This window comes from Salmo salar, chromosome 16 (genome assembly GCF_965601325.2).
Source record: "Salmo salar chromosome 16, fSalSal1, whole genome shotgun sequence".
In the NCBI taxonomy this organism is placed as follows: domain Eukaryota; kingdom Metazoa; phylum Chordata; class Actinopteri; order Salmoniformes; family Salmonidae; genus Salmo; species Salmo salar.
In genome coordinates this window covers 76,382,501-76,406,164 of record NC_138306.1, presented here as the reverse complement: position 1 = coordinate 76,406,164, position 23,664 = coordinate 76,382,501, and the positions used below count along the sequence as shown (strand labels likewise).

At 44.5% G+C, this 23,664-nt stretch overlaps 1 protein-coding gene across 2 annotated transcripts in view; it reads left to right on the top strand.

The window, feature by feature from the left end:
- ptgfrnb (prostaglandin F2 receptor inhibitor b) overlaps positions 1-23,664 on the top strand; it is a 48,565-nt gene that overhangs the window by 1,743 nt on the left and 23,158 nt on the right. The window contains exons 1-6 of one of the 2 annotated variants that reach the window (XM_045697832.2): positions 1,603-1,696; positions 3,245-3,613; positions 11,316-11,714; positions 12,882-13,241; positions 21,891-22,210; positions 22,308-22,428. In XM_045697832.2, the coding sequence (XP_045553788.1) occupies positions 3,373-3,613; positions 11,316-11,714; positions 12,882-13,241; positions 21,891-22,210; positions 22,308-22,428 (1,441 nt within the window). In that variant the 5' untranslated portion in view covers positions 1,603-1,696; positions 3,245-3,372. Of the gene's footprint in view, positions 1-1,602; positions 1,697-3,244; positions 3,614-11,315; positions 11,715-12,881; positions 13,242-21,890; positions 22,211-22,307; positions 22,429-23,664 lie in introns of those variants that run through there. The other variant, XM_045697831.2, reaches the window with a different exon arrangement.

Sequence of the window (23,664 nt, the reverse complement as noted above, 5' to 3'; positions counted from 1 at the left end):
GCTTGCCGTGCGCCACTCTGTGCTGTTCAGCGAACTGCAAGAAGTATGAATGCCCTGACTTCTGTAGAGGCCATATCACTGTAAATACTGCACAGCCAATGCAGATGGCGGGTTGTCCATGCATCGCCATTAAGCCCCTCCATCCGGCCTCTGTATGGCATTGTTTGGGTGAGTGGTTTGCTGATGTCAATGTTGTGAAGAGTGCCTCGTGGTGGTGAGTTATGGTATGGGCAGGCATAAGCTACGGACAACGAACACAATTGCATTTTATCGGTGGCAATTTGAATGCACAGAGATACCGTGACGAGATCCTGAGGCCCATTGTTGTGCCATTCATCTGCTGCCATCACCTCATGTTTCAGCATGATAATGCACAGCCTCTTGCCACAAGGATCTGTACACAATTCCTGGAAGCTGAAAATGTCCAAGTTCTTCCATGGCCTGCATACTCACCAGACATGTCACCCATTGAGCATGTTTGGGATGTTCTGGATCGACGTGCACGATAGCGTGCTCCAGTTCCCGCCAATATCCAGCAACTTTGCACAGCCATTTGAGGAGTGGGACAACATTCCACAGGCCACAATCAACAGCCTGATCAACTTCGTGTGAAGGAGATGTCGCACTGCGTGGTAAATGGTGGTCGCACCAGATACTGACTGGTTTTCTGATCCATGACAACCGATGCATATCTGTATTCCCAGTCATGTGAAATCCATAGATTAGGGTCTAATTCATTTAAATTGACTGATTTCCTTATGAACTGTAACTCAGTAAGTCATCTTAAATGTTTGCATTCATATTTTTCTTTAGTATAAAATTGCGCGACTAAGATCTCATGGCAAAAACGTCAATTAATGACATTTGTTTTTCAAGCGAAGGTCTTTTTAAGGGAGTATAGGAGCACACACATTTGATTTTCCTAACAGTTTGGCTAGGCGCCAGTCGATATGAAGCATGCTGATGAGTTTTAGACCTATAGCCTAAACCAGGGGTATCTTGTACTGCACACGGGTGATTTGAGTACATTTATTTAATATACAAACTTAAAATACTTTTTTTATTACTCAAATCGAAACAGTAGAAATGATAATGGGCCTACATTAATTTATTGGCTGTCCAGCTCGCAGAAAATCACAAATGAAAGCTAGACAGTCAGAGCATCAAATTCCAAAAAGCAATGGATGCAGGAATATTTTTAGCAAATATTTTGACAATATAACCACTTTTCAGTGCGGCCCACCGGACCTTGAAGACCGAATGCGGCCCCGGGGCAAAATGAGTTTTGACAACCCTGGCCTAAACAATAAATACATGCACACTTCCCCAAAAATGGTTGACGTACTACTTCCCTAGCTCTCCAAAACCCTTCTCTGTATGTATGGTTTTCAGCAGTTACGTTTGCCCATTGTTGCCTCCATGTTAACTACAATTCCAACGCTGTGTTTTAACAATTTTTGCAACATATGCTCCTTATCTTTCATATTGGCAAGAAAGAATCTTCCAACTAAAAAAAGATGCACTTCCTGTAGCTGTTTTGCACAGATCAACAAGCTGTGTGCCTCCAGTTGACGAAAGACACTTCCTCAGATTAAACAGGTGTTCGGGGACGCTAGACTGCTAATTAGCACAGGTGGCCACTTCTGTCTTCCCTAAACAAGTGATATGGCCATGTGGGAACACTAACCCTAAAAAGGTGTGTAGTAATTTCAACTTTTTTTTTATATATGAATGATGCGTACCTTATGTTAACACAACCGTACCGCAGGCAATGCGCGTTAATGTTAGAGCAAGCGTCGGGGCTCTGAACAAAACTCCCCGGGTCGGAAGATAGGCGCCTATGAATGGGGTACTACTGCTCATTCTTCCATTTGTGTGTGTGAGCGAGGTTCCGATGGCCTGCGTTATTCGGGTTTGTAGAATGAACACAGCAGGAAGACTTCCGATGCGGTAAATCCATGATCTACTAGACTACTCATAGACCACCTGACATCTTTCCTCTCCTTAACTGGGCTGTCTCATATTGCCTGTTTACTCTGTGGCCCTACGACTCCGACTGTTTTGTTTGGATAATGTGGCTTAAGAGTTGCGTGGCAATATTAGTCACACTCCTAAGTGGTGTCCGACCAGTATAATATCCCTTCTCTTATGACGTAGGGTAAATCAAAGAGATACATCCCCAGAACCAGACTGTTCCAGCAATGTTTTATGGACCACCTTCCCTCAAACGTCTATTTCTCCAGTTCCTTGAGTGTCCCAAAATGCTAGGACAGGAAAAAGGGTTAAGTATACTGTATGTCAACAAGGCGTTTTGAAGTGAAATGTTTATCACTAAGGATCCCAACAAACGTCCAACTAAGGCAGTGGTGTAGAATCATATTGGAATGCTGCCAACGTTACCATTAGAAGTAGAGCGTTATGGAAATGTTCCCATAACGCTCTTTGGTTGTTCCAGTTGGGATGTAACAGGGACTTTTTCTGTGCTGGGGGGTTGTTCTTTTGAAAACTGGTGGTGCATCTTCACTTTGTTCTTGCCAAATGAGCTGACCTCTATCATTTTTCCTGACACTGTTCTTTGGTTTGTGGTGGGTGGGGGAGCATGTGTTGCTCCATGCTGGCCATGGCATGTGCACGCTCTTCGCCTCAGCCTGTTCAGACAAGCCTGGTGTGTGTGCATGTTTGCTACTCTTTCCCCATGCCCATCCAAACAAGCCTGTACTTCATGTAGGTCTCTCTCTAGTTAGAGTAAGTGGTCTAGGCTGTTCCTTTCTCTAGCAAGACTGTCTCTCTGTATGGGTGTGTCTAAATAGTCTGTAGTGGCTTCCTTTCCTCAACTCCTTTCCTTCTACTCCAGTCTAAAAAGGTTACTATATGTCAGTGGGAATAAAGGGAAGGAGACGAGGAGAGGAACCACTTCAGATTATTGATTCACCCGTTGAGTGCAGCGACGCTAGGGTTCAGTTGTCAATATGTGGGCGTTTTTATAGAACACACACACACACACACACACACACACTGGGTTTGGAATCACAGAGGAATCAAACCAAAGGTATTATCTAAGTGTATATTTAGCCTGCCCTGTGCTAAATATATCCATGCATCTCTCAACTGTATGCGTATTGTTAAGCAGAGAGGCTTTCAAGAGGTTAGCTAAGGAAGTCTGATGTGGTAGAAACGCTGTCATTGTGTGGGGGATTATGTGGATTTTATGTATCTGTCAATGACGTGTGTGTGTTCTCTCTAGGTGTATCCCATGCCAGGGTGGTGTCTGTGTCCCCTGGCCCTCTGCTCCGTGTGGAGGGCCAACCTGTCTCACTGCGCTGTGATGTCACTGACTACGAGGGGCCCAGGGAGCAGGATTTTGATTGGACCATGCAGCAGGGGGAGGCGGGGTCTATCCAAGTAATCTCCACCTTCGACCCAAAGTACTCGGACGTGTCGCTAAGCGACCGGGTGGCCAGTGGTGACCTGAGCGTGGTGCGGCTGGGGGACAGCGTGGTGGAGCTGAGGATACAGGAAGTGAGGTCTTCAGACAGCGCCACGTACCTCTGCAGTACACCCAGTACGGACTCTGTCGTCAGCGGGAACTACGACGCTGGGGTGACGCTCAAAGGTGGGTCAGACACGAGTATGAGAGAGACTTCTAGACTGAGTGTCTTAACCATCAGCGAGTGTGGACTCACCGAGTATCCGTTTAGGAGAACTGTTTTAACTTTCAAACTAGATTAGTCAGACCTCCATTATGATTTCTAGTTTACATACTGAGGTGGGCTGGGTTGGAAGACCCATACAGTGCCTGTGTGTTTATGTTCTCTTGTTGTGGTTCGTGTGGTCTATTGAACATGGCTCATATCTATTGCTTACACATGACTCGCTCTCTTAAGCTGGTATGTTTGTCAGACCACACACACACACACACACACACACGTGTGCGCTTATATACTGTATACACTACAGTACACTTACATGGACACAGCTGCACTTTCCTTAGATGGACTGGTTCAGGATCAGGAAAAGTAACTTTTAACCCCAATTATGCTAATCTGCTTTGGGGAGGGAAAACCGGTTCCTAGATCTGCTGCTTTGGGGAAACACTAGTGAGAGGTGTTCAAGTGGTGATTTCACTCATGTTCACACATGTTCAGTCTTCCAACACACACACACACTTGGAGAGCAAATGCCAGATGGGTGTATTTATCATGTCAAATGGGGGTTGTTATTTCTGTTGAGCTGACTGTTGCCCTGTTCTGAACTAGAGGTCGACCAATTATGATTTTTTGATACCGATTATTGGAGGACCAAAAAAGGCCGATACCGATTAATCGGGCCTTTTAAAATTTTATTTATTTGTAATAATGACAGTTACAACAATACTGAATGAACACTTATTTTAACTTAATATAATACATCAATAAAATCAATTTAGCCTAAAATAAATAATGAAACATGTTCTATTTGGTTTAAATAATGCAAAAACTAAGTGTTGGAGAAGAAAGTAAAAGTGCAATATGTGCCATGTAAGAAAGCTAACGTGTAAGTTCCTTGCTCAGAAATGAGAACATATGAAAGCTGGTGGTTCCTTTTAACATGAGTCTTCAATATTCCCAGGTAAGAAGTTGTAGTTATTATAGGACTATTTCTCTCTATACGATTTGTATTTCATATACCTTTGACTATTGGATGTTCTTATAGGCACTTTAGTATTGCCAGTGTAAGAGTATAGCTTCCGTCCCTCTCCTCGCTCCTACCTGGGCTCTTACCAGGAACACATCGACAACAGTCACCCATGCAGAGCAAGGGGAACAACCACTCCAAGTCTCAGAGCGAGTGACGTTTGAAACGTTATTAGCGCGCACCCGCTGACTAGCTAGCCATTTCACATCGGTTACACCAGCCTAATCTCGGGAGTTGATAGGTTTGAAGTCATAAACAGCGCAATGCTTGAAGTATTGCGAAGAGCTGCTGGCAAAACGCACGAAAGGCCTGTTTGAAGGAATGCTTACGAGCTTGCTGGTGCCTACCATCGCTCAGTCAGACTGCTCTATCAAATCATAGACTTAATTATAACATAATAACACACAGAAATACGAGCCTTAGGTCATTAATAGTTTCCGTATTCGACCATATCATCTCGAAAACAAAACGTTTATTCTTTCAGTGAAATACGGAACCGTTCCATATTTTATCTAACGGGTGGCATCCCTAAGTCTAAATATTTTTGTTGCATTGCACAACCTTCAATGTTATGTCATAATTACGTAAAATTCAGGCAAATTAGTTCGCAACGAGCCAGGCGGCCCAAACTGTTGCATATACCCTGACTCTGCGTGTAATGAACGCAAGAGTGACACAATTTCACCTGGTTAATATTGCCTGCTAACCTGGATTTCCTTTAGCTAAATATGCAGGTTTAAAAATATATACTTCTGTGTATTGATTTTAAGAAAGGCATTGATGTTTATGGTTAGGTACAGTCGTGCAACGATTGTGCTTTTTTCGCAAATGCGCTTTTGTTAAATCATCTCCCGTTTGGCGAAGTTGGCTGTCTTTGTTAGGAAGAAATAGTATTCACACAGTTCACAACGAGCCAGGTGGCCCAAACTGCTGCATATACCCTGACTCTGTTGCAAGAGAAGTGACACAATTTTCCTAGTTAAAAGACATTCATGTTAGTAGGCAATATTAACTAAATATGCAGGTTTAAAAATATATACTTGTGTATTGATTTTAAGAAAGGCATTGATGTTTATGGTTAGGTACATGTTGGAGCAACGACAGTCCTTTTCGCGAATGCGCACCGCATCGATTATATGCAGCACAGGACACGCTAGATAACTACACATGGTTGATGATATTACTAGTTTAACTAGTGATTATGATTGATTGTTTATAATAAGTTTAATGCTAGCTAGCAACTTACCTTGGCTTCTTACTGCATTCGCGTAACAGGCAGTCTCCTCGTGGAGTGCAATGTAAGGCAGGTGGTTAGCGCGTTGGACTAGTTAACCGTAAAGTTGCAAGATTGAATCCCCGAGCTGGCGAGGTCAAAATTTGTCGTTCTGCCCCTGAACAAGGCAATTAACCCACAGTTCCTAGGCCGTCATTGAAAATAAGAATGTGTTCTGACTTGCCTAGTTAAATAAAGGTGTATAAAATAAAAATCGGCATCCAAAAATACCGATGTCCGATTGTTTTGAAACTTGAAATCGGCCCTAATTAATCGGCCATTCCTATTAATCGGTCGACCTCTATTCTGAACAGTCTGAATGAGCTGAGGGAGAGAAAAAGAGAGGCTTAGTGGTGAACTGAGCTGAGGAGAGCTAGAACAGGTAGAGGGGTGAGATTATATTGTGAAATCTAAGTGCTCTTGAACTAGTAGGTGATTTTTAGTGCTGCTTTTAGCCGTGCTGTAAAACAATGTTTCATGGTGTAGTTGAACTAATAGAGGGTTTGTATACACGGTGCAGTGAGCTCCATTGATGTAACACCATGTAGTGTAAATTAGTTTACTCTGGTATGAAGAGTCACCTGTGTAGGTGAGGCAGTCTACTAACCTCTCCTATGGGTGTGTCGACGCAAACGACATTTTCCAACACTTTCAGTTTTGTTTGCTTGGCTCACTTGTCTGGCTCACTTGTCTATCTAATTTTTTTCTTCCGACGAAAGTGGCCTTCACATGTATACGGTGCATTCGAAAATTATTCAGACCCCTTGACTTCTAACACATTTTGTTACGTTACAGCCTTATTCTAAAATTGATTAAAAACATTTTTTTCCTCAATCTACACACTACCCCATAATGACGAAGCAAAAACAGGTTTTTCTCATTTTGTGTGTGTGTATACAGTTGAAGTCAGAAGTTTACAAACACCTTAGTTAAATACATTTAAACTCAGTTTTTCACAATTCCTGACATTTAATACAAGTAAAGATTCCCTGTCTTAGGTCAGTTAGGATAACCACTTTTATTTTAAGAATGTGAAATGTCAGAATAATAGAGTGATTTATTTCAGCTTCTATTTCTTTCATCACATTCCCAGTGGGTCAGAAGTTTACATACGAATTGAGTGTATTTGGAAGCATTGCCTTTAAATTGTTTAACTTGGGTCAAACGTATCAGGTAGCCTTCCACAAGCTTCCCACAATAAGTTTGGGTGAATTTTGGCCCATACCTCCTGACAGAGCTGGTGTAACTGAGTCAGGTTGGTAGGCCTCCTTGCTCTCACATGCTTTTTCAGTTCTGCACACAAATTTTCTGTAGGATTGAGGAAAGGGCAGTGATGCCAATTTAGCAATTTTGTTGCTAGATTTAGCAACTTTTCAGACTACCCTGGCAACTTCTTTTTCAAACAGCACCTAGCAACAAATGCAGCTACTTTAAAAAATGTATTTTGAACTTTTTTAGCAACTTTTGAAAAGTGACTCAAATGCTAAAATGCACGCATTTTCCCTCTAAATGACACAAAAACGATTTTCTCTGTCTCACACTGTCACAACACACGTGCCTGGCTGCAAAAGAGCGTTGTGAGTGACGTCAGCAGCAGGCGCTCAGCTCGTGCACAAGGCAGCAGCAGGCCAGCAGCAATTTCAGCAAATTGCAAATCATTGTTGGTTGACTGCAGTAGTACGGGTTCGACGAGCCAAAGCCAATGAATATAGTTGGTCACGAATGTTTGATCTTGAACAGAACTAACATCAATCAAAAATGTACAGAAAAGAGTGCGAGTCTGTACCTGAACAAATGTCAAATCATATTTTTTGCCGACATGGCCAGTCAATTTGAGTAACGTTGTGTATTCTACGTAATGACGCAGTTTTCCGTTATCACGCAATGACATCACAACGTCATTTAGCAACAAATCAACATGCCTCTAGCAACTTTCCCTGAAAATTAGTTGGCAACACTGGGTCAGGGCTTTGATGGCCACACTAATACCTTGACTTTGTTGTCCTTAAGCCATTTTGCCACAACTTTGGAAGTATGCTTGGGGTCATTGTCTTTTTGGAAGACCCATTTGCGACTAAGCTTTAACTTCCTGACTGATGTCTTGATGTTGCTTTAATATATCTTCATAATTTTCCTTCCTCATGAAGCCATCTATTTTGTGAAGTGCACCAGTCCCTCCTGCAGCAAAGCACCTCCACAACATGATGCTGCCAACCCCGTGCTTCACTGTTGGGATGGTGTTCTTCGGCTTGCAAGCCTCCCCCTTTTTCCTCCAAACATAACAATGGTCATTATGGCCAAACGGTTCTATTTTTAGACCAGAGGACATTTCTCTAAAGTATGATCTTTGTCCCCATGTGCCGTTGCAAACCGTAGTCTGGCTTTTTTATGCCGGTTTTGGAGCAGTGGCTTCTTCCTTGCTGGGTGGCCTTTCACGTTATGTCAATATAGGACTTGTTTTACTGTGGATATAGATACTTTTGTACCTGTTTCCTCCATCTTCACAAGGTCCTTTGATGTTCTGGGATTGATTTGCACATTTCTCACCAAAGTACGTTCATCTCTAGGAGACAGAACACGTCTCCTTCTTGAGTGGTATGACGGCTGCGTGGTCCTATGGTGTTTATACTTGCGTAATATTGTTTGTACAGATGAACGTGGTACCTTCAGGCGTTTGGAAATTACTACCGTGGTTGAACCAGACTTGTGGAGGTATACAATTTGAGGTCTTGGCTGATTTCTTTAGATTTTTCTATGATGTCAAGCAAAGATGCACTGAGTTTGAAGGTAGGCCTTGAAATGCATCCCAGGTACACCTCCAATGACTCAAATGATGTCAATTAGCCTAATCGGAAGCTTCTAAATCCGTGACATTTTCTGGAATTTTCCAAGCTGTTTAAAGGCACAGTCAACTTAGTGTATGTAAACTTCTGACCCACTGGAATTATGATACAGTGAAATAATCTGTCTAAACAATTGTTGGAAAAATTACTTGCGTCATGCACAAAGTAGATGTCTAACCGACTAGCAAAAACTATAGTTTGTTAACAAGACATTTGTGGAGTGGTTGAAAAACGAGTTTTAATGACTCCAACCTAAGTGTATGTAAACTTCCGACTTCAACTGTGGTGTGTGTGTGAATAAAATACCTTATTTGTATAAGTATTTAGACCCTTTGAGACTTGAAATTGAGCTCAGGTGCATCCTGCTCTGTTGCATCCTGTTTATGGTCACATGTGGCTCAGTTGGTAGAGCGTGGTGTTTGCAACGCCAGTTGTAAGTTGCTCTGGATAAGAGCGTCTGCTAAATGACTAAAATGTCAAATGTAATGTTTCCATTGATCATCCTTGATGTTTCTACAACTTGATTGGATTCCACCTGTGCACAGTGCATGTCAGAGCAAAAACCAAGCCATAAGTTCGATGGAATTGTCTGTAGAGCTCTGAGACTGGATTGTGTCGAGGCACAGATCTGGGGAAGGGTACCAATACATTTCTGCAGCACTGAAGGTCCCATAGAACACATGGAAGAAGTTTTTGGAACCACCAAGACTCTTCCTAGAGCTGGCCAATCGGGGAGAAGGGCCTTGGTCAGGGAGGTGACCAAGAACCTGATGGTCACTCTGACAGAGCTCCAGATTTCCTCTGTGGAGATGGGAGAACCTTCTCTGTAGCACTCCAACAATCACGCCTTTATGGTAGAGTGGCCAGGCGGAAGCCACTCCTCAGTAAAAGGCACATGACAGCAGCCCTCTTGGAGTTTTCCAAAAGGCACCTAAAGGACTCTCAGACCATGAGAAACAAGATTCTCTGGTCTGATGAAACCAAGATTGAACTATTTGGCATGAATGCCAAGCATCATGTCTGGAGGACACCTGGCACCATCCCTACAGTGAAGCGTGGTGGCAACAGCATGCTGTGGGGATGTTTATCAGCGGCAGGGACTGGGAGACTAGTCAGTATTGAGGGAAAGATGAACAAAGCATAGTACAGAGATCCTTGAAAACCAGCTCAGGACCTCAGACTGGGGGTGTGACGGTTCACCTTCCATCAGGACAATGACCAAAGCACACAGCCAAGATGACACAGGAGTGGTTTCGGGACAAGTCTCTGAATGTCCTTGAGTGGCCCAGCCAGAGCCTGGATTGAACCCGATCGAGCATCTCTGTAGCGACGTGAAATAGCTGTGCAGCAACGCTCCCCATCCAACCTGACCGAGCTTGAGAGGATCTGAATGGGACAAACTCCCCAAATACAGGTGTGTCGAGCTTGTAGCATCATAGCCTAGAAGACTTGAGGCTATGTCATTATGTGGTGTTGTATGTAGATTGAGGGAAACAAATGATGAATCCATTTTAGAATAAGACTCTAAAGTAACAAAATGTGGAAAAGTAAAGTGTTCTGAATACCTCCGAATGCACTGTACACATACACCTCTGACATTTTTTTGCCCCCGCCCTGAACTGACTGAATGCTGCTTCTGCTATGACAACTATTCATGATCCACTGAATGGCTTTCAGCACATTCAAGATTAATGGCTTTCTGTTGTGCGATGTTCACTTTCTCCATACCCGGACACATACAGGAATATGTTTAGCTAGTTAGGGGAAAGGGAGATTTTTAACTGAGTGTGACAGTGATTTGGCAGCTCCAGGACACTAAGTCTAAAATCAAAGACTTGGTAGAATGGCAGCTTACTGAGCTTAGAGTAAGAAGGTTCATCAGAATATGAACACTTCAAAGCAGTGTATCATTCTTGTTTAGCGGCTGAGGGAGAGGGAGAGTGAGGGAGAGAGATGAACAGACATTGTGAGAGAGCGACGGGCATACATTGCCTGTCTCTCGCTCTCTTTCTTGCTCCCCCCTCTTATTTATCTTCTGTTTATTCGGCTGTGACGGTCAGAGTAAACAGGGCTTCTCTCTCCTCTGATGTGATTATCAAATCTAAACCCTCCTTACAAATACTGTTGACAGCAGCCCCCCCCATACCCCCCCCCCCCCCCCCCCCCCCCCCCATTACACCCCTCACTGACAGCCTAAACCGTGTTTTATTTTTATTTTTTGTGTGTGTTTGGGGGGGTTAGGAAAGGGGCAGATAAGGAAGATGTGCATATGTAAGCTTGACATCGGTATTAATAGATTTTTCATGGATTATAAAAGCAGTAATGGCTCTTGGCGACGAAGAAGAACGAACACGATGACATTTTGAGATGTGTTGGTTTACGGCAACATCTGTTAGCGTTCTGTCATTATGACATTTAACATGCAGTAAAGAACCACGTCGCTGTAGTGAAGCAGCAAATGAACGACGCTAGCCGTGTGTGTGTGTGTGTGTGTGTGTGTGTAACTGTCTGTCCTTTCCCTACAGTCATTGCTAACACCCTGAAGGTGGCCTCGGAGGCCCCAGAGCCCGTGGTCCCCGAGGGTGGCGACATCACCCTCTACTGCAACGTCACCCGCCACTTCACTGATCCCACCTACCTGTCCGTCACCTGGTCGCTACGGAGACCAGGTATCCCATTGGTGGACATGCTGACCGTTGGCCCAGATGGGGATGTGGTCACAGGAAGTGGCTACGCTGACAGAGGGCTCCGATTGGCTATTCGCAGAGATGGGGCGTTTGGATTGGTTGTTGCCGGGGTGACGCAGGCTGATGCAGGGATGTACGTGTGCACGGGGAAGGAATGGATTCACGAGGAAGGGGGTCAGTGGAAGAGCATCGTGGAGAAGACTGTGGAGATGGGAGCTGTGGCAGTCACACCTACAGGTAAAGAGGATGGGGTGTGTCTTGTATGTACTTTAGCGTGTGAAACATTCAGCCAATCCTAAATCACTCCCCTTTGACCTTAACCCTGAGATATTTGCAGATCTGTACGGTCTGGATTGGTATAAGCAGTGCGATGGAGCTTCCACAATATTGCTTCCACTTTACAGACGTAAAAATATCGAAGGGTTAGGACCAGCTGAGAGAGGGATCTGGGGGATGGTAGTCGTTTCTATGGCCCCTACTTTATTTTAGCCTAACAGCATTTCTTTATGTTGGAGAGGCTCTTGACCTAGAGATCTATCTCAGCCCCTCCCCCGTCAGGCCTTTATCCCTGGGTGTGTGAGGAACCCCCGACACACACACACACACACACAGTGGTTGCCTGGGACACCATATCCCCCGAACCCTCTCCTGCATGGTGAGTGATTAAAATGGGGTGAGAGACAGAGGGACTAGCTCAGCAGGAAGACAACATGGAGGGAATGGGCCTTCCTTTACATTCTGTATCTAGTGTAGCCAAGCAGCCACTATTGACTGTCTACTGAGATGCTAAAGTAAAGAGGATTGGAGAAGTCTAACAGGGGCTTTTGTCTGGGCTCTCTTGTCTAAACATGCATAGTGAAGTCATCTCACCTACCAGATATCCCAGTCTCCTATAGCAGCAGTATCCAGGATTTAATTTGAGAAATATAAACCCCCTCAAAAGGGTTTAGCTTCAGTTCAGTCTCTGGAGTCATGAGTCGTATCATGTTTTAATGTGATTTTCCTTGACTTTTCTTTCCATAGCTTTGAAACTCAGTTAACATTTAGCCTAAATTGTTCTCGGCGTATATTCACTTTTAATTGTTGCCCATTTATACTTGACATTTTGTGGGTTCTAGAGCTTTTGAAATTGGCTTTTTAATCAATGGTAATCCTTGATCTTCTATATGTGGGTCTTTCAGATTCTCACTGTTGGTTCTTTTGATCTGGATGGTTTTAATCAAGTTTTACATTTTGAATCCCTTCTACTCCGTCTTCTCTTGATGTGTAGAGTACTTGTATCTCCATATCCAACTGTGCTAGAATGTTCAATATTTTCACCATTTTTGCTTCTACTTATCCAACCGGTTTCCTTGTTTATTGGTTCTAACGGCAGCCATTTTGTCTTCTCCCTCCGCCTTCCAGCTCGTTCCCTGTCTGTCGTGGCCAAGTCCAACACCACGCTCAACATGGACGACACCCTGAGCCTCACCTGCCTGGTCGCCGCCGGCAACTTGGCCTCCCTGGCCCTGGAGGTCACCTGGCTTGTGGACGGACGCACAGCGGTCAGCTTGGGCCGTGACGGGGTGGTCTCAAACGGGTCCCCCTCGGTGGGGCTGGAGCGGATGGGGCCAGGGGAGTTTAGGCTGGTGGTGAGGGGGGTAAGGGGGTCTGACAAAGGGATGTACTCCTGTAGAGTCCGGGCCTGGGTCGGAGGAGGAGGAAGATGGTACCAGGCTGCAGAGAAGACCTCCAACCCAGTACAAGTTCTAGTCACACAGATAAGTGAGTGAAAGTGCTGTTAAAATATCTACTGTATGTTTTTCAGGTCTTGAAATGCAGTCCAACCAAGATTACCATATCTAACATACTATTAATAGCGTTGGCCTCTCACTAGGCTTACTTTGAACACACATGCTTCACCATGGCAGTACATCAGTGATGCCTTGTACTACACAGGGACACACAGGAACGAACACACACATCACACACAGGCGCCCGCAGAGTGAGCCTATCCATTAGTCAAGCCTTTTTTCTGACATACCTGCCCCCACAGTGAAAAATATTGATTATTCATGCCTGTTAAGGCCTAGCTAACTCCTTTCTCTGGTTTTACACCCTGTTTCGCTCCCTCCCTCTATTTAACCAGGCAAGTCAGTTAAGTACAAATTCTTATTTACAATGACAGCATGGTCGCTCTGGGACCTAAGCGGTGGTGTAGCGTGTAACTGTACAGTGAGGGGGAAAAGTATTTGATCCCCTGCTGATTCTGTACGTTTGCCCACTGACAAAGAAATGATCAGTCTATAATTTTAATGGTAGGTTTATTTCAACAGTGAGAGACAGAATAACAACAAAATCAAGAAAAACACATGTCAAAAATGTTATAAATTGACTTGCATTTTAATGAGGGATATAAGTATTTGACCCCCTCTCAATCAGAAAGATTTCTGGCTCCCAGGTGTCTTTTATACAGGTAACAAACTGAGATTAGGAGCACTCCCTTTAAGAGTGTGCTCCTAATCTCAGCTCGTTACCTGTATAAAAGACAGCCTGGAATGGGCTACAAGACCATCGCCAAACAGCTTGGTGAGAAGGTGACAACAGTTGGTGCGATTATTCGCAAATGGAAGAAACACAAAAGAACTGTCATTATCCCTTGGCCTGGGGCTCCATGCAAGATCTCACCTCGTGGAGTTGCAATGATCATAAGAACGGTGAGGAATCAGCCCAGAACTACACGGGAGGATCTTGTCAATGATCTCAAGGCAGCTGGGACCATAGTCACCAAGAAAACAATTGGTAACACACTACGCTGTGAAGGAAATCCTGCAGCACCCGCAAGGTCCCCCTGCTCAAGAAAGTACATATACATGCTCGTCTGAAGTTTGCCAATGAATGATTCAGAGGACAACTGGGTGAAAGTGTTGTGGTCAGATGAGACCAAAATGGAGCTCTTTGGCATCAACTCAACTCGCCGTGTTTGGAGGAGGAGGAATGCTGCCTATGACCCCAAGAACACCATCTCCACCGTCAAACATGGAGGTGGAAACATTATGCTTTGGCAGTGTTTTTCTGCTAAGGGGACAGGACAACTTCACCGCATCAAAGGGATGATGGACGGGGCCATGTACCGTCAAATCTTGGGTGAGAACCTCCTTCCCTCAGCCAGGGCATTGAAAATTGGTCATGGATGGGTATTCCAGCATGACAATGACCCAAAACACACGGCCAAGGCAACAAGGGAGTGGCTCAAGAAGAAGCACATTAAGGTCCTGGAGTGGCCTAGCCAGTCTCCAGACCTTAATCCCATAGAAAATCTGTGGAGGGAGCTGAAGGTTCGAGTTGCCAAATGTCAGCCTCAACCTTAATGACTTGGAGAAGATCTGCAAAGAGGAGTGGGACAAAATCCCTCCTGGGATGTGTGCAAACCTGGTGGCCAACTACAAGAAACGTCTGACCTCTGATTGCCAACAAGGGTTTTGCCACCAAGTACTAAGTCATGTTTTGCAGAGGGGTCAAATACTTATTTCCCTCATTAAAATGCAAATCATTTTATAACATTTTTGTCATATGTTTTTCTGGATTTTTTTTTCTTTTTTTCTGTCTCACTGTTCAAATAAACCTACCATTTAAAATTATAGACTGATCATTTCTTTGTAAGTGGGCAAACGTACAAAATAAGCAGGGGATCAAATACTTTTTTTCCCCCTCAATGTATATGACCTGACAGGTTCAAGGTGCCGTGGTGTCACTCATGCCATCCTTCAGAGTGTGTGGGTGGTCGCGTAGGGATCCATTAGTGACCACCGTAGCAAAACATTTTGCAATGGAGAAGTTTGGGAGGGATGACAGTTTGGTATAGATTTTCATGACCTTTTTAGGCCAGTGGTTCTCAACTGGTTTTTCCTCGGGACCCAAATTGAACCAGGTTGTCTCAGTCCCGACCCAATATTCTCATCGCGAAAATAATCGACAAAATACAATCTGGATAAAATAAATTTTTTTTTATAGATAGTAAATGTAGCAATTATATGACAAGGGAACAACATTCCAACCTCTTTCATTGTCATTAATTAAATCGTGCCCATATTCTTGATGAAGAATGTTAATGATAGGTTTGGATTTCTGAACTTTAAATGTTATTAATCATTAGTTGTAATAGAGACCTGAGGGGTGTCATAGCTGAGGGGCTACACCAGAAGTTGATGGTTAACCTTGGAATGTACTGAGTGTAGGGGAAATGATCACGTGGCAGGCATTGATAAGGGGAGAAAGAAAAGTTTATGGCCTGTATCACTTAGTTTCCTGCCTAGCAAGAAAGATACAATGTTTGTTCAGATGTGTAGTGGGAGACTCAACATAAGAGGAAGGGTTAAATATCAGTGCTTGTGTGAAATGTCTTTGTCTAATGCAGCTGTATTGACCCTCTGGGAAGAATAAACTTGGTTTGAGCTTTCATAGTGAGTTTTTACACTGAAAATTAGAACCTAACAGTAATAAACTCACTGGTTTGAGATTCCAAAATAGCATTGCTAATAGTGTTTTATATTAAAAACACTGAAGAAACCTCCTGTGGCCCAAATTGGCGTCGCGATCCAGAAGTTGAGAATCGCTGCTTTGGCTACGCGTTGTATTTCTGTGTGAGGAAGTGCCATAAAGTCCATTGGGTTAGCATTAGCATGATAATAAGCAACCTAGTGTATGAAACCATCTTAGAATTCAGATCTTGAATGCTCCACACAGTAGCTGTTTGTGCTGCAGTAGCTGTGGGGTTAAATCTGCTCTGGAACTAGGTCTGCCTGGTGCTGGTTCTCTACAGTCCCAAACATGACGCTCCTCTGAGACACACACACACACACACACACACACCAAACGCTATGCAGTGAAAACGGTCATGGAGGAAAGGAATGCGTAGCCAGAGTGTAGGACTTCCCCTCTAGTACCATAGAGCCCGACACCAACACACTCACCAACTGTATGTGTTGGTGGTTACTAGATGTGTTTTCTGTCTGCCATTGTGCATGTTGAGAGAAGTGCCCTGGGTTAAGCCTAGTGGGAGAGGGTCGTAGGCAAGGTCAGACATCAGTGGAAGAGGAACTCTGCCTACGTCTGGAAGACACACAGACATTCACACTCTCACCCAAATCCCATGAAATTCAGACCTACTACGCTGAGGAAATGGTAGTATACAGTGCCTTCGGAAACTATTCAGACCCCTTGACTTTTTCCACATTTTGATACGCAATAGCCTTATTCTAAAATTGATTAAATAAAAATAAATCCTCAGCAATCTACACACAATACCCATGACAAAGCGAAAACACGTTTTTAGAAATGTTTGCACATTTATTAAACATTAAAAATACCTTATTTACATAAGTATTCAGACCCTTTGCTGTGAGACAAATTGATCTCGGGTGCATCTTGTTTCCATTGATCATCCTTGAGATGTTTCTACAACTTGATTGACCAAGAACCCAATGGTCACTCTATCAGAGTTCCTTTGTGGAGATAGTTGTCCTTCTGGAAGGTTCTCCCATCTCTGCAGCACTCCAATCAGTCCTTTATGGTAGAGTGGCCAGACGGAAGCCACTCCTCAGCAAAAGGAACATCACAGCCCGCTTGGCGTTTGCCAAAAGGCACCTAAAGAACTCTCAGATCATGAGAAACAAGATTCTCTGTTATGTTGAAACCAAGATTAAACTCTTTGGCCTGAATGCCAAGCATCACGTCTGGAGGACACCTGGCACCATCCCTACAGTGAAGCATGGTGATGTCATGCTGTGGGGATGTTTATCAGCGGCAGGGACTGGGAGACTAGTCAGGATCGAGGCAAAGATGAACAGCGAAAAGTACAGAGATCCTTGACGAACACCTGCTCCAGAGCTCTCATTACCTCCAGACCTAAATTGAACGTTCACCTTCCATCTGGACAAAATGACCTGTTAACTTTCAGTCATAGGCTTGGTTGTAGCGACCTCATGATGGGTATAGGGAAGATTAGAGTATCATGTAGTAGCCTAAACCTATCAATGTTACATTGAGCTGGGTGAATCCAATATGCTGTAACAGGAAATAAGGCGCTATGATCACAAAATAAATGATAATTCTCCCTCATCATAAACGGCACCGACCACCACTGGTTCTTTCTCCATATCACCTTCATGTCTGAATCAGCCATCAGGATGCTCAGTGGCTGCTTTCTGCTGAGGGAATGGAGGAAAAATTATGATGGAGGGTGTTGACAGGGTGGAGACTGGGTGGAGGAATGCACTCTGGGTCATATCTGATTCAACACACACACACACACACCACATGCTCAAACACCCCAGTGAAACCAGAGACCCTCCGATGAAGGCCGGAGCGTCTTGGCAGTGGAGAGGGTCCTCTGAGAACATTCCTTAGAACATGCTTAGTCCCTTTTCTTTCTCTCGCTCTCCTTTTCTCTCGCCTCGCTCATCCATCTGTCTCTGTCTTCACTCCAGATAGAACACCTGCTTGCTCTGTCCTAATAATTAAATCTCCCCTTGGCGTTTTAGTTTGTGTTGCCCAGCATGTGTGTGTGTGTGTGTGTGCAGACACGTGTGTTTATTATTTATCGGCACCAATGTGTAACTATTTTCATGAAACAGAATTTCATTAGTTACGTCTGGTTTGTGTGGTAGTCAGCGTGAACAACTGTAGTACGCTAGTAAACGTCTCTAGAGTTGAGATGGTCAGGTAGTTCCTGTCTGTTTATAAACGGATGGTATCTTTATGGTAATATACCGAAACACTCAAACGTCACACACTGTGTCGCACTCTTAGCTCCCAGGGAAACATGGTGGCTGAAGTATATTGTTCCCTTACTGCACGAGGTCAAAGTACAACACATTTTATGTTCTTACCTGAACTTCGTTCTGACGTACTGATTGGATGAGCTATTTCAAACACGGGCCAGGCTGCGTTTCCTGTTGAAACTCCAGACCTGTATTAATAGTGAGTCACTCACGCCCCCCCCCCCCCCCCCCCCCCCCAGAGATATCTGGCCGTTAACAGTGCGTCAGCTTGCCCCTGCTGACACAACCCTAAGACAGGTCTGATCCAACTCAATTGAAACACAAACTGGTTTTATCAGAGCTTTTAATCAACTGAAATGTCCTCCGAAGTGTCTGTCTGTTTAGCCTGTGTGTGCGCTTCTAGTTTTTTGTTATAGGTCACACTCTTAAGGCAAGCAAGCACATAATCCTGAATGTGGTTAGTTTGTAGATCAGTGATTGTCAACCCCTATGCTGTGTTAGGCTATACCCAAACCATGTCTGTCTTTCAAGTGAACAGACCCGTGGTTCTAGCTAGAGTGCATGGCACCCCAGTCTTTAGCCACAACCCAGCAGTAGGTCCATATAATTATATGTATGAAGAACATTTCATGTATTCTACATCTCTGTGGTCCATACCAACCAGTTGGGAACCACAGCCAGGCTAATGGAAACCTAGTTGTTCTGTTTCAAAATGTGCATTAGTCTTTGTTTTTGTTGAGGGCCATTACCTTCTTTATCAGAGCTGAGTAGTGTTCTTCACTGCCTGCTATCTGCTCTCTACTGGGTGGACTAGATATCAGCTTTCTATTCTCTTAACAAATGGCCCTGGAACAGCTCTTGTCCTGTGTATAATGCCTCAGTTTATCCGGTCTTGGGTAAGAAGGGGTGGGTGGGTGATTGTGTACTTGTGTGGGCACATGAGTTTTATGTTTCGTTCCATTTGTTGGCCATTAGCAGGAAATGTGTTTGTCGTTCTGCATTGTGAGTCTTCCTTTGGTCTATTAATGGATCGTGTGTGTGTGTGTGTGAGAGAGAAGGGGACGAGAGCGGAGGAATGGGCACATGGGTAATTGGCAGGGATTCTCTCCTCACAAAGGAAGGAGGATTTTCAGATGAGCTTGTGATGATCCTCACAGCAGTGTAGCAGATGGTGACAGTGCATGATTCAGCCCCTGTGACGTCCAAATGACACAACGCAGAAAACCCATGAATACACACACTAATCGAGAGCAAGGAATATGTGTGTTCCCTGTTCATTGGAGCATAAAGGGACAATCTGTAGACTAGAGGTCTGACTGAGATACCAGCCCTATCACCTACTGAGACTCCACCACTGACACTTAACATTGATACACTGTGTGTAAGCCTCGGGCGTTTTACACTGTGTGCTGTTTGAGAAGTCTGATTGCCCCATTTGGGTTTTGAAATAATTTCACTATTCGAATAGCATCATGAGTTTTTGTCACATATCCGGATATTCGTAATACTTTTTGAATGTTATTTATTTTTTGCTTAAGTTTTTAACCTGAGCACTGCTGCGGGGAGGAGAGAGGCTGATGCTCTGCTGAGGGGCCAGTGAGATGGGAGCTAGCGAGACGAGTACCCAAGGCAACGTGACTACAGCCAAGACGAGCTAACTTGTAGAAGCAATTTATCATCCCATATATCAATACCTGTCTTGATTGCAGGAGCCTAGAAGCTAGCTAGCCAGCTAGGATAATTGAGGCCGTATGCTGTGCTTTCTCCCCAACCCCATTCAGATAAAATAGCCTACCTGTTGATTATTTTTGTTCTATCTTGCACTGCATTAGTGAACTCTCCTTCCACCTGCTGCCCATTGAGCCTCTTTGCCGCTTTGATTGGCCAACATAAACAACAAGCTACACACGTGAAGGCTACCAGTTGGCTATCAGTCATTTATGGGGCGCATGTCATAAATTACATTTAAAGTTTGTTTTTATTAAATTCATAATTTGAAAGGTCATGATGCACTGCTCAAAAAAATAAAGGGAACACTTAAACAACACAATGTAACTCCAAGTCAATCACACTTCTGTGAAATCAAACTGTCCACTTAGGAAGCAACACTGATTGACAATAAATTTCACATGCTGTTATACAAATGGAATAGACAACAGGTGGAAATTATAGGCAATTAGCAAGACACCCCCAATAAAGGAGTGGTTCTGCAGGTGGGGACCACAGACCACTTCTCAGTTCCTATGCTTCCTGGCTGATGTTTTGGTCACTTTTGAATGATGGCGGTGCTTTCACTCTAGTGGTAGCATGAGACCGAGTCTACAACCCACACAAGTGGCTCAGGTAGTGCAGCTCATCCAGGATGGCACATCAATGCGAACTGTGGCAAGAAGGTTTGCTGTGTCTGTCAGCGTAGTGTCCAGAGCATGGAGGCGCTACCAGGAGACAGACGTTCTGCTGCCTGCAACATCCTCCAGCATGACCGGTTTGGTGGTGGGTCAGTCATGGTGTGGGGTGGCATTTCTTTGGGGGGCCGCACAGCCCTCCATGTGCTCGCCAGAGGTAGCCTGACTGCCATTAGGTACCGAGATTAGATCCTCAGACCCCTTGTGAGAGCATATGTTGGTGCGGTTGGCCCTGGGTTCCTCTTAATGCAAGACAATGCTAGACCTCATGTGGCTGGAGTGTGTCAGCAGTTCCTGCAAGAGGAAGGCATTGATGCTATGGACTGGCCCGCCCGTTCCCCAGACCTGAATCCAATTGAGCACATCTGGGACATCATGTCTCGCTCCATCCACCAACGCCACGTTGCACCACAGACTGTCCAGGAGTTGGCGGATGCTTTAGTCCAGGTCTGGGAGGAGATCCCTCATGAGACCATCCGCCACCTCATCAGGAGCATGCCCAGGCGTTGTAGGGAGGTCATACAGGCACGTGGAGGCCACACACACTACTGAGCCTCATTTTGACTTGTTTTAAGGACATTACATCAAAGTTGGATCAGCCTGTAGTGTGGTTTTCCACTTTAATTCTGAGTGTTACTCCAAATCCAGACCTCCATGGGTTGATAAATTGGATTTCCATTGATTATTTTTGTGTGATTTTGTTGTCAGCGCGTTCGACTATGTAAAGAAAAAAGTATTTAATAAGATTATTTCTTTCATTCAGATCTAGGATGTGTTGTTTAAGTGTTCCCTTTATTTTTTTGAGCAGTATATAACAATGTCACATGGATATTTTACCTTGGAAAAATACTTTTAATACACTATTTTTCTCTCACAAAAAATTAATGCTCACAATTATCTGAATACTAACGCCCGTTCGGATATTCAGATAACCGTGCACATCCCTAACACACACACACACACACACACCACCCGTTGGATTCACGGCTACAGACAGGGAAGAACTCTGCTCACCACTACCTTAGTGGATTTGAAGTGGCTTCCAGATGATTCATTTATAACTAACTGATCTGGTTCTGTATACAGCTGGAGTCAACATGTTACACTACCCTGAATGCCCTAAGGTGGATGTTATTTCACCATGTCCCTTTACTGACATTTTAGAGTCTGTTTATTAATGTTTCTCTCCCTCTTCTATTCCCCTCCCCCCCCCCCCCCCCCCCCATCTTTCTGTCCTCTTGCTCCAGAGCCTAATTTCGCAGTGACTCTTACCACCTCGTCGACCCCGCAGGTCACAGGTGACCCCACAGAGCTGGCGTGTCATGTGACCAACATCACCCACTTCCTTGCAGGGGGCCGACTGGGCGTGGCCTGGGAGTACACACCACTTCCTGGTCCACCCGGCGACCGCCTGACAACCACACAGACCACCCTCCCTATTGGTTCCCTGGATGCCCACGGCAACCTGAAGTCTGGGACGCTGTACCGTGATAGGTTGGAGTCTGGTGCCATCGTTCTGACCCGAGTAGAGCCAGATACATTTAAGCTCCGCTTCCTACGCACACAGGTAGGGGTGTGTGTGTACCTCAAGCACAATCATTTGTTAGACACACAAGTTTGTATTAAAGCAAGAGCCGCTAACAAGGTTGTGTGTGTACCATCAGGAGGTGGACATGGGGGCGTATGCGTGCAGTGTGACAGCGTGGACTCCCTCTAGGCAGGGTGGAATGGAGGAGGTAGCAGAGTTCCTCACCCCCCCTCTGACCGTCCGATGGGAACCCAAAGGTAAGTAGTGATGACGCTCTCATATCTTCACTCTCTCGCTCTTCTCCTCCCTCCATCCTTTTTTATTTCTCTTTTGATGAAACCACCTGAATATAGCGATGTTGCTATTTAATACATTAGTCATTCTGCTATGTTCATTTGTTTTCTATGTGATGTGTTTGAGGTAATAAGGGACGTGTGTTCTGTATGGCAGTCCAAGCTAGAGGATGTAGAACATTACCATGTAACCTTGGCTTGTTTCATGTTGGCTGCTCAACAAACATGGCAGAGGATGTAGAGGAGCCAATGTATGTCTGACAACAGGAAAGCCTGTACCATGGCTCACCACAAGCCTAGGACACACACACACACACACACACACACACACACACACACACACACACACAGACGGATGCATCAGTCTCTAACATACCAGAGATGGTGTCAGTCAGTTTGGCGTGTGAGTATTTGTATTTATTATGGATCCCCATTTAGTTCCTGCCCAAGGCAGCAGGTACTCTTCCTGGGGTCTGTCAAAATGAAGGCAGTTATACAATTTTAAAAACATTTACAATACATTCACAGATTTCACAACACACTGTGTGCCCTCAGGCCCCTACTCCACCACTACCACATCTACATTACAAAATCCATGTGTACGTGTGTGTATAGTGCGTGTGTAATGCATGTCTGTGCCTATGATTGTGTTGCTTCACAGTCCCCCCTGTTCCATAAGGTGTATTTTTGCAGTTTTTTAAATCTAATTTTACTGCTTGCATGGGTTTGATATTTTATTAGGATCCCAATTAGCTGTTGTGAAAGCAGAAGCTACTCTTCCTGGGGTCCACACAGAACATGAAACATGCCATAATACAGAACATTAATAGACAAGAACAGCTCAAGCACAGAACTACATACAATAGGGAGGGTGGTCTACTTGATGTGGAATAGAGTTCCATGTAGTCATGGCTCTATGTAGTACTGTGCGCCTCCCATAGTCTGTTCTGGACTAGGGGACTGTGAAGAGACCTCTGGTGGCATGTCTTGTGGGGTATGCATGGATGTCTGAGCTGTGTGCTAGTAGTTTAAAACAGCTCGGTGCATTCAGCTTGTCAACACCTCTTACAAAAACAAGTAATGATAGTCAATCTCTCCTCCACTTTCAGCTGGGAGAGATTGACTTGTTTATTATTAATGTTAGCTCTCTGTATACATCCAAAGGCCAGCTGTGCTGCCCTGTTCTGAGCCAATTGCAAA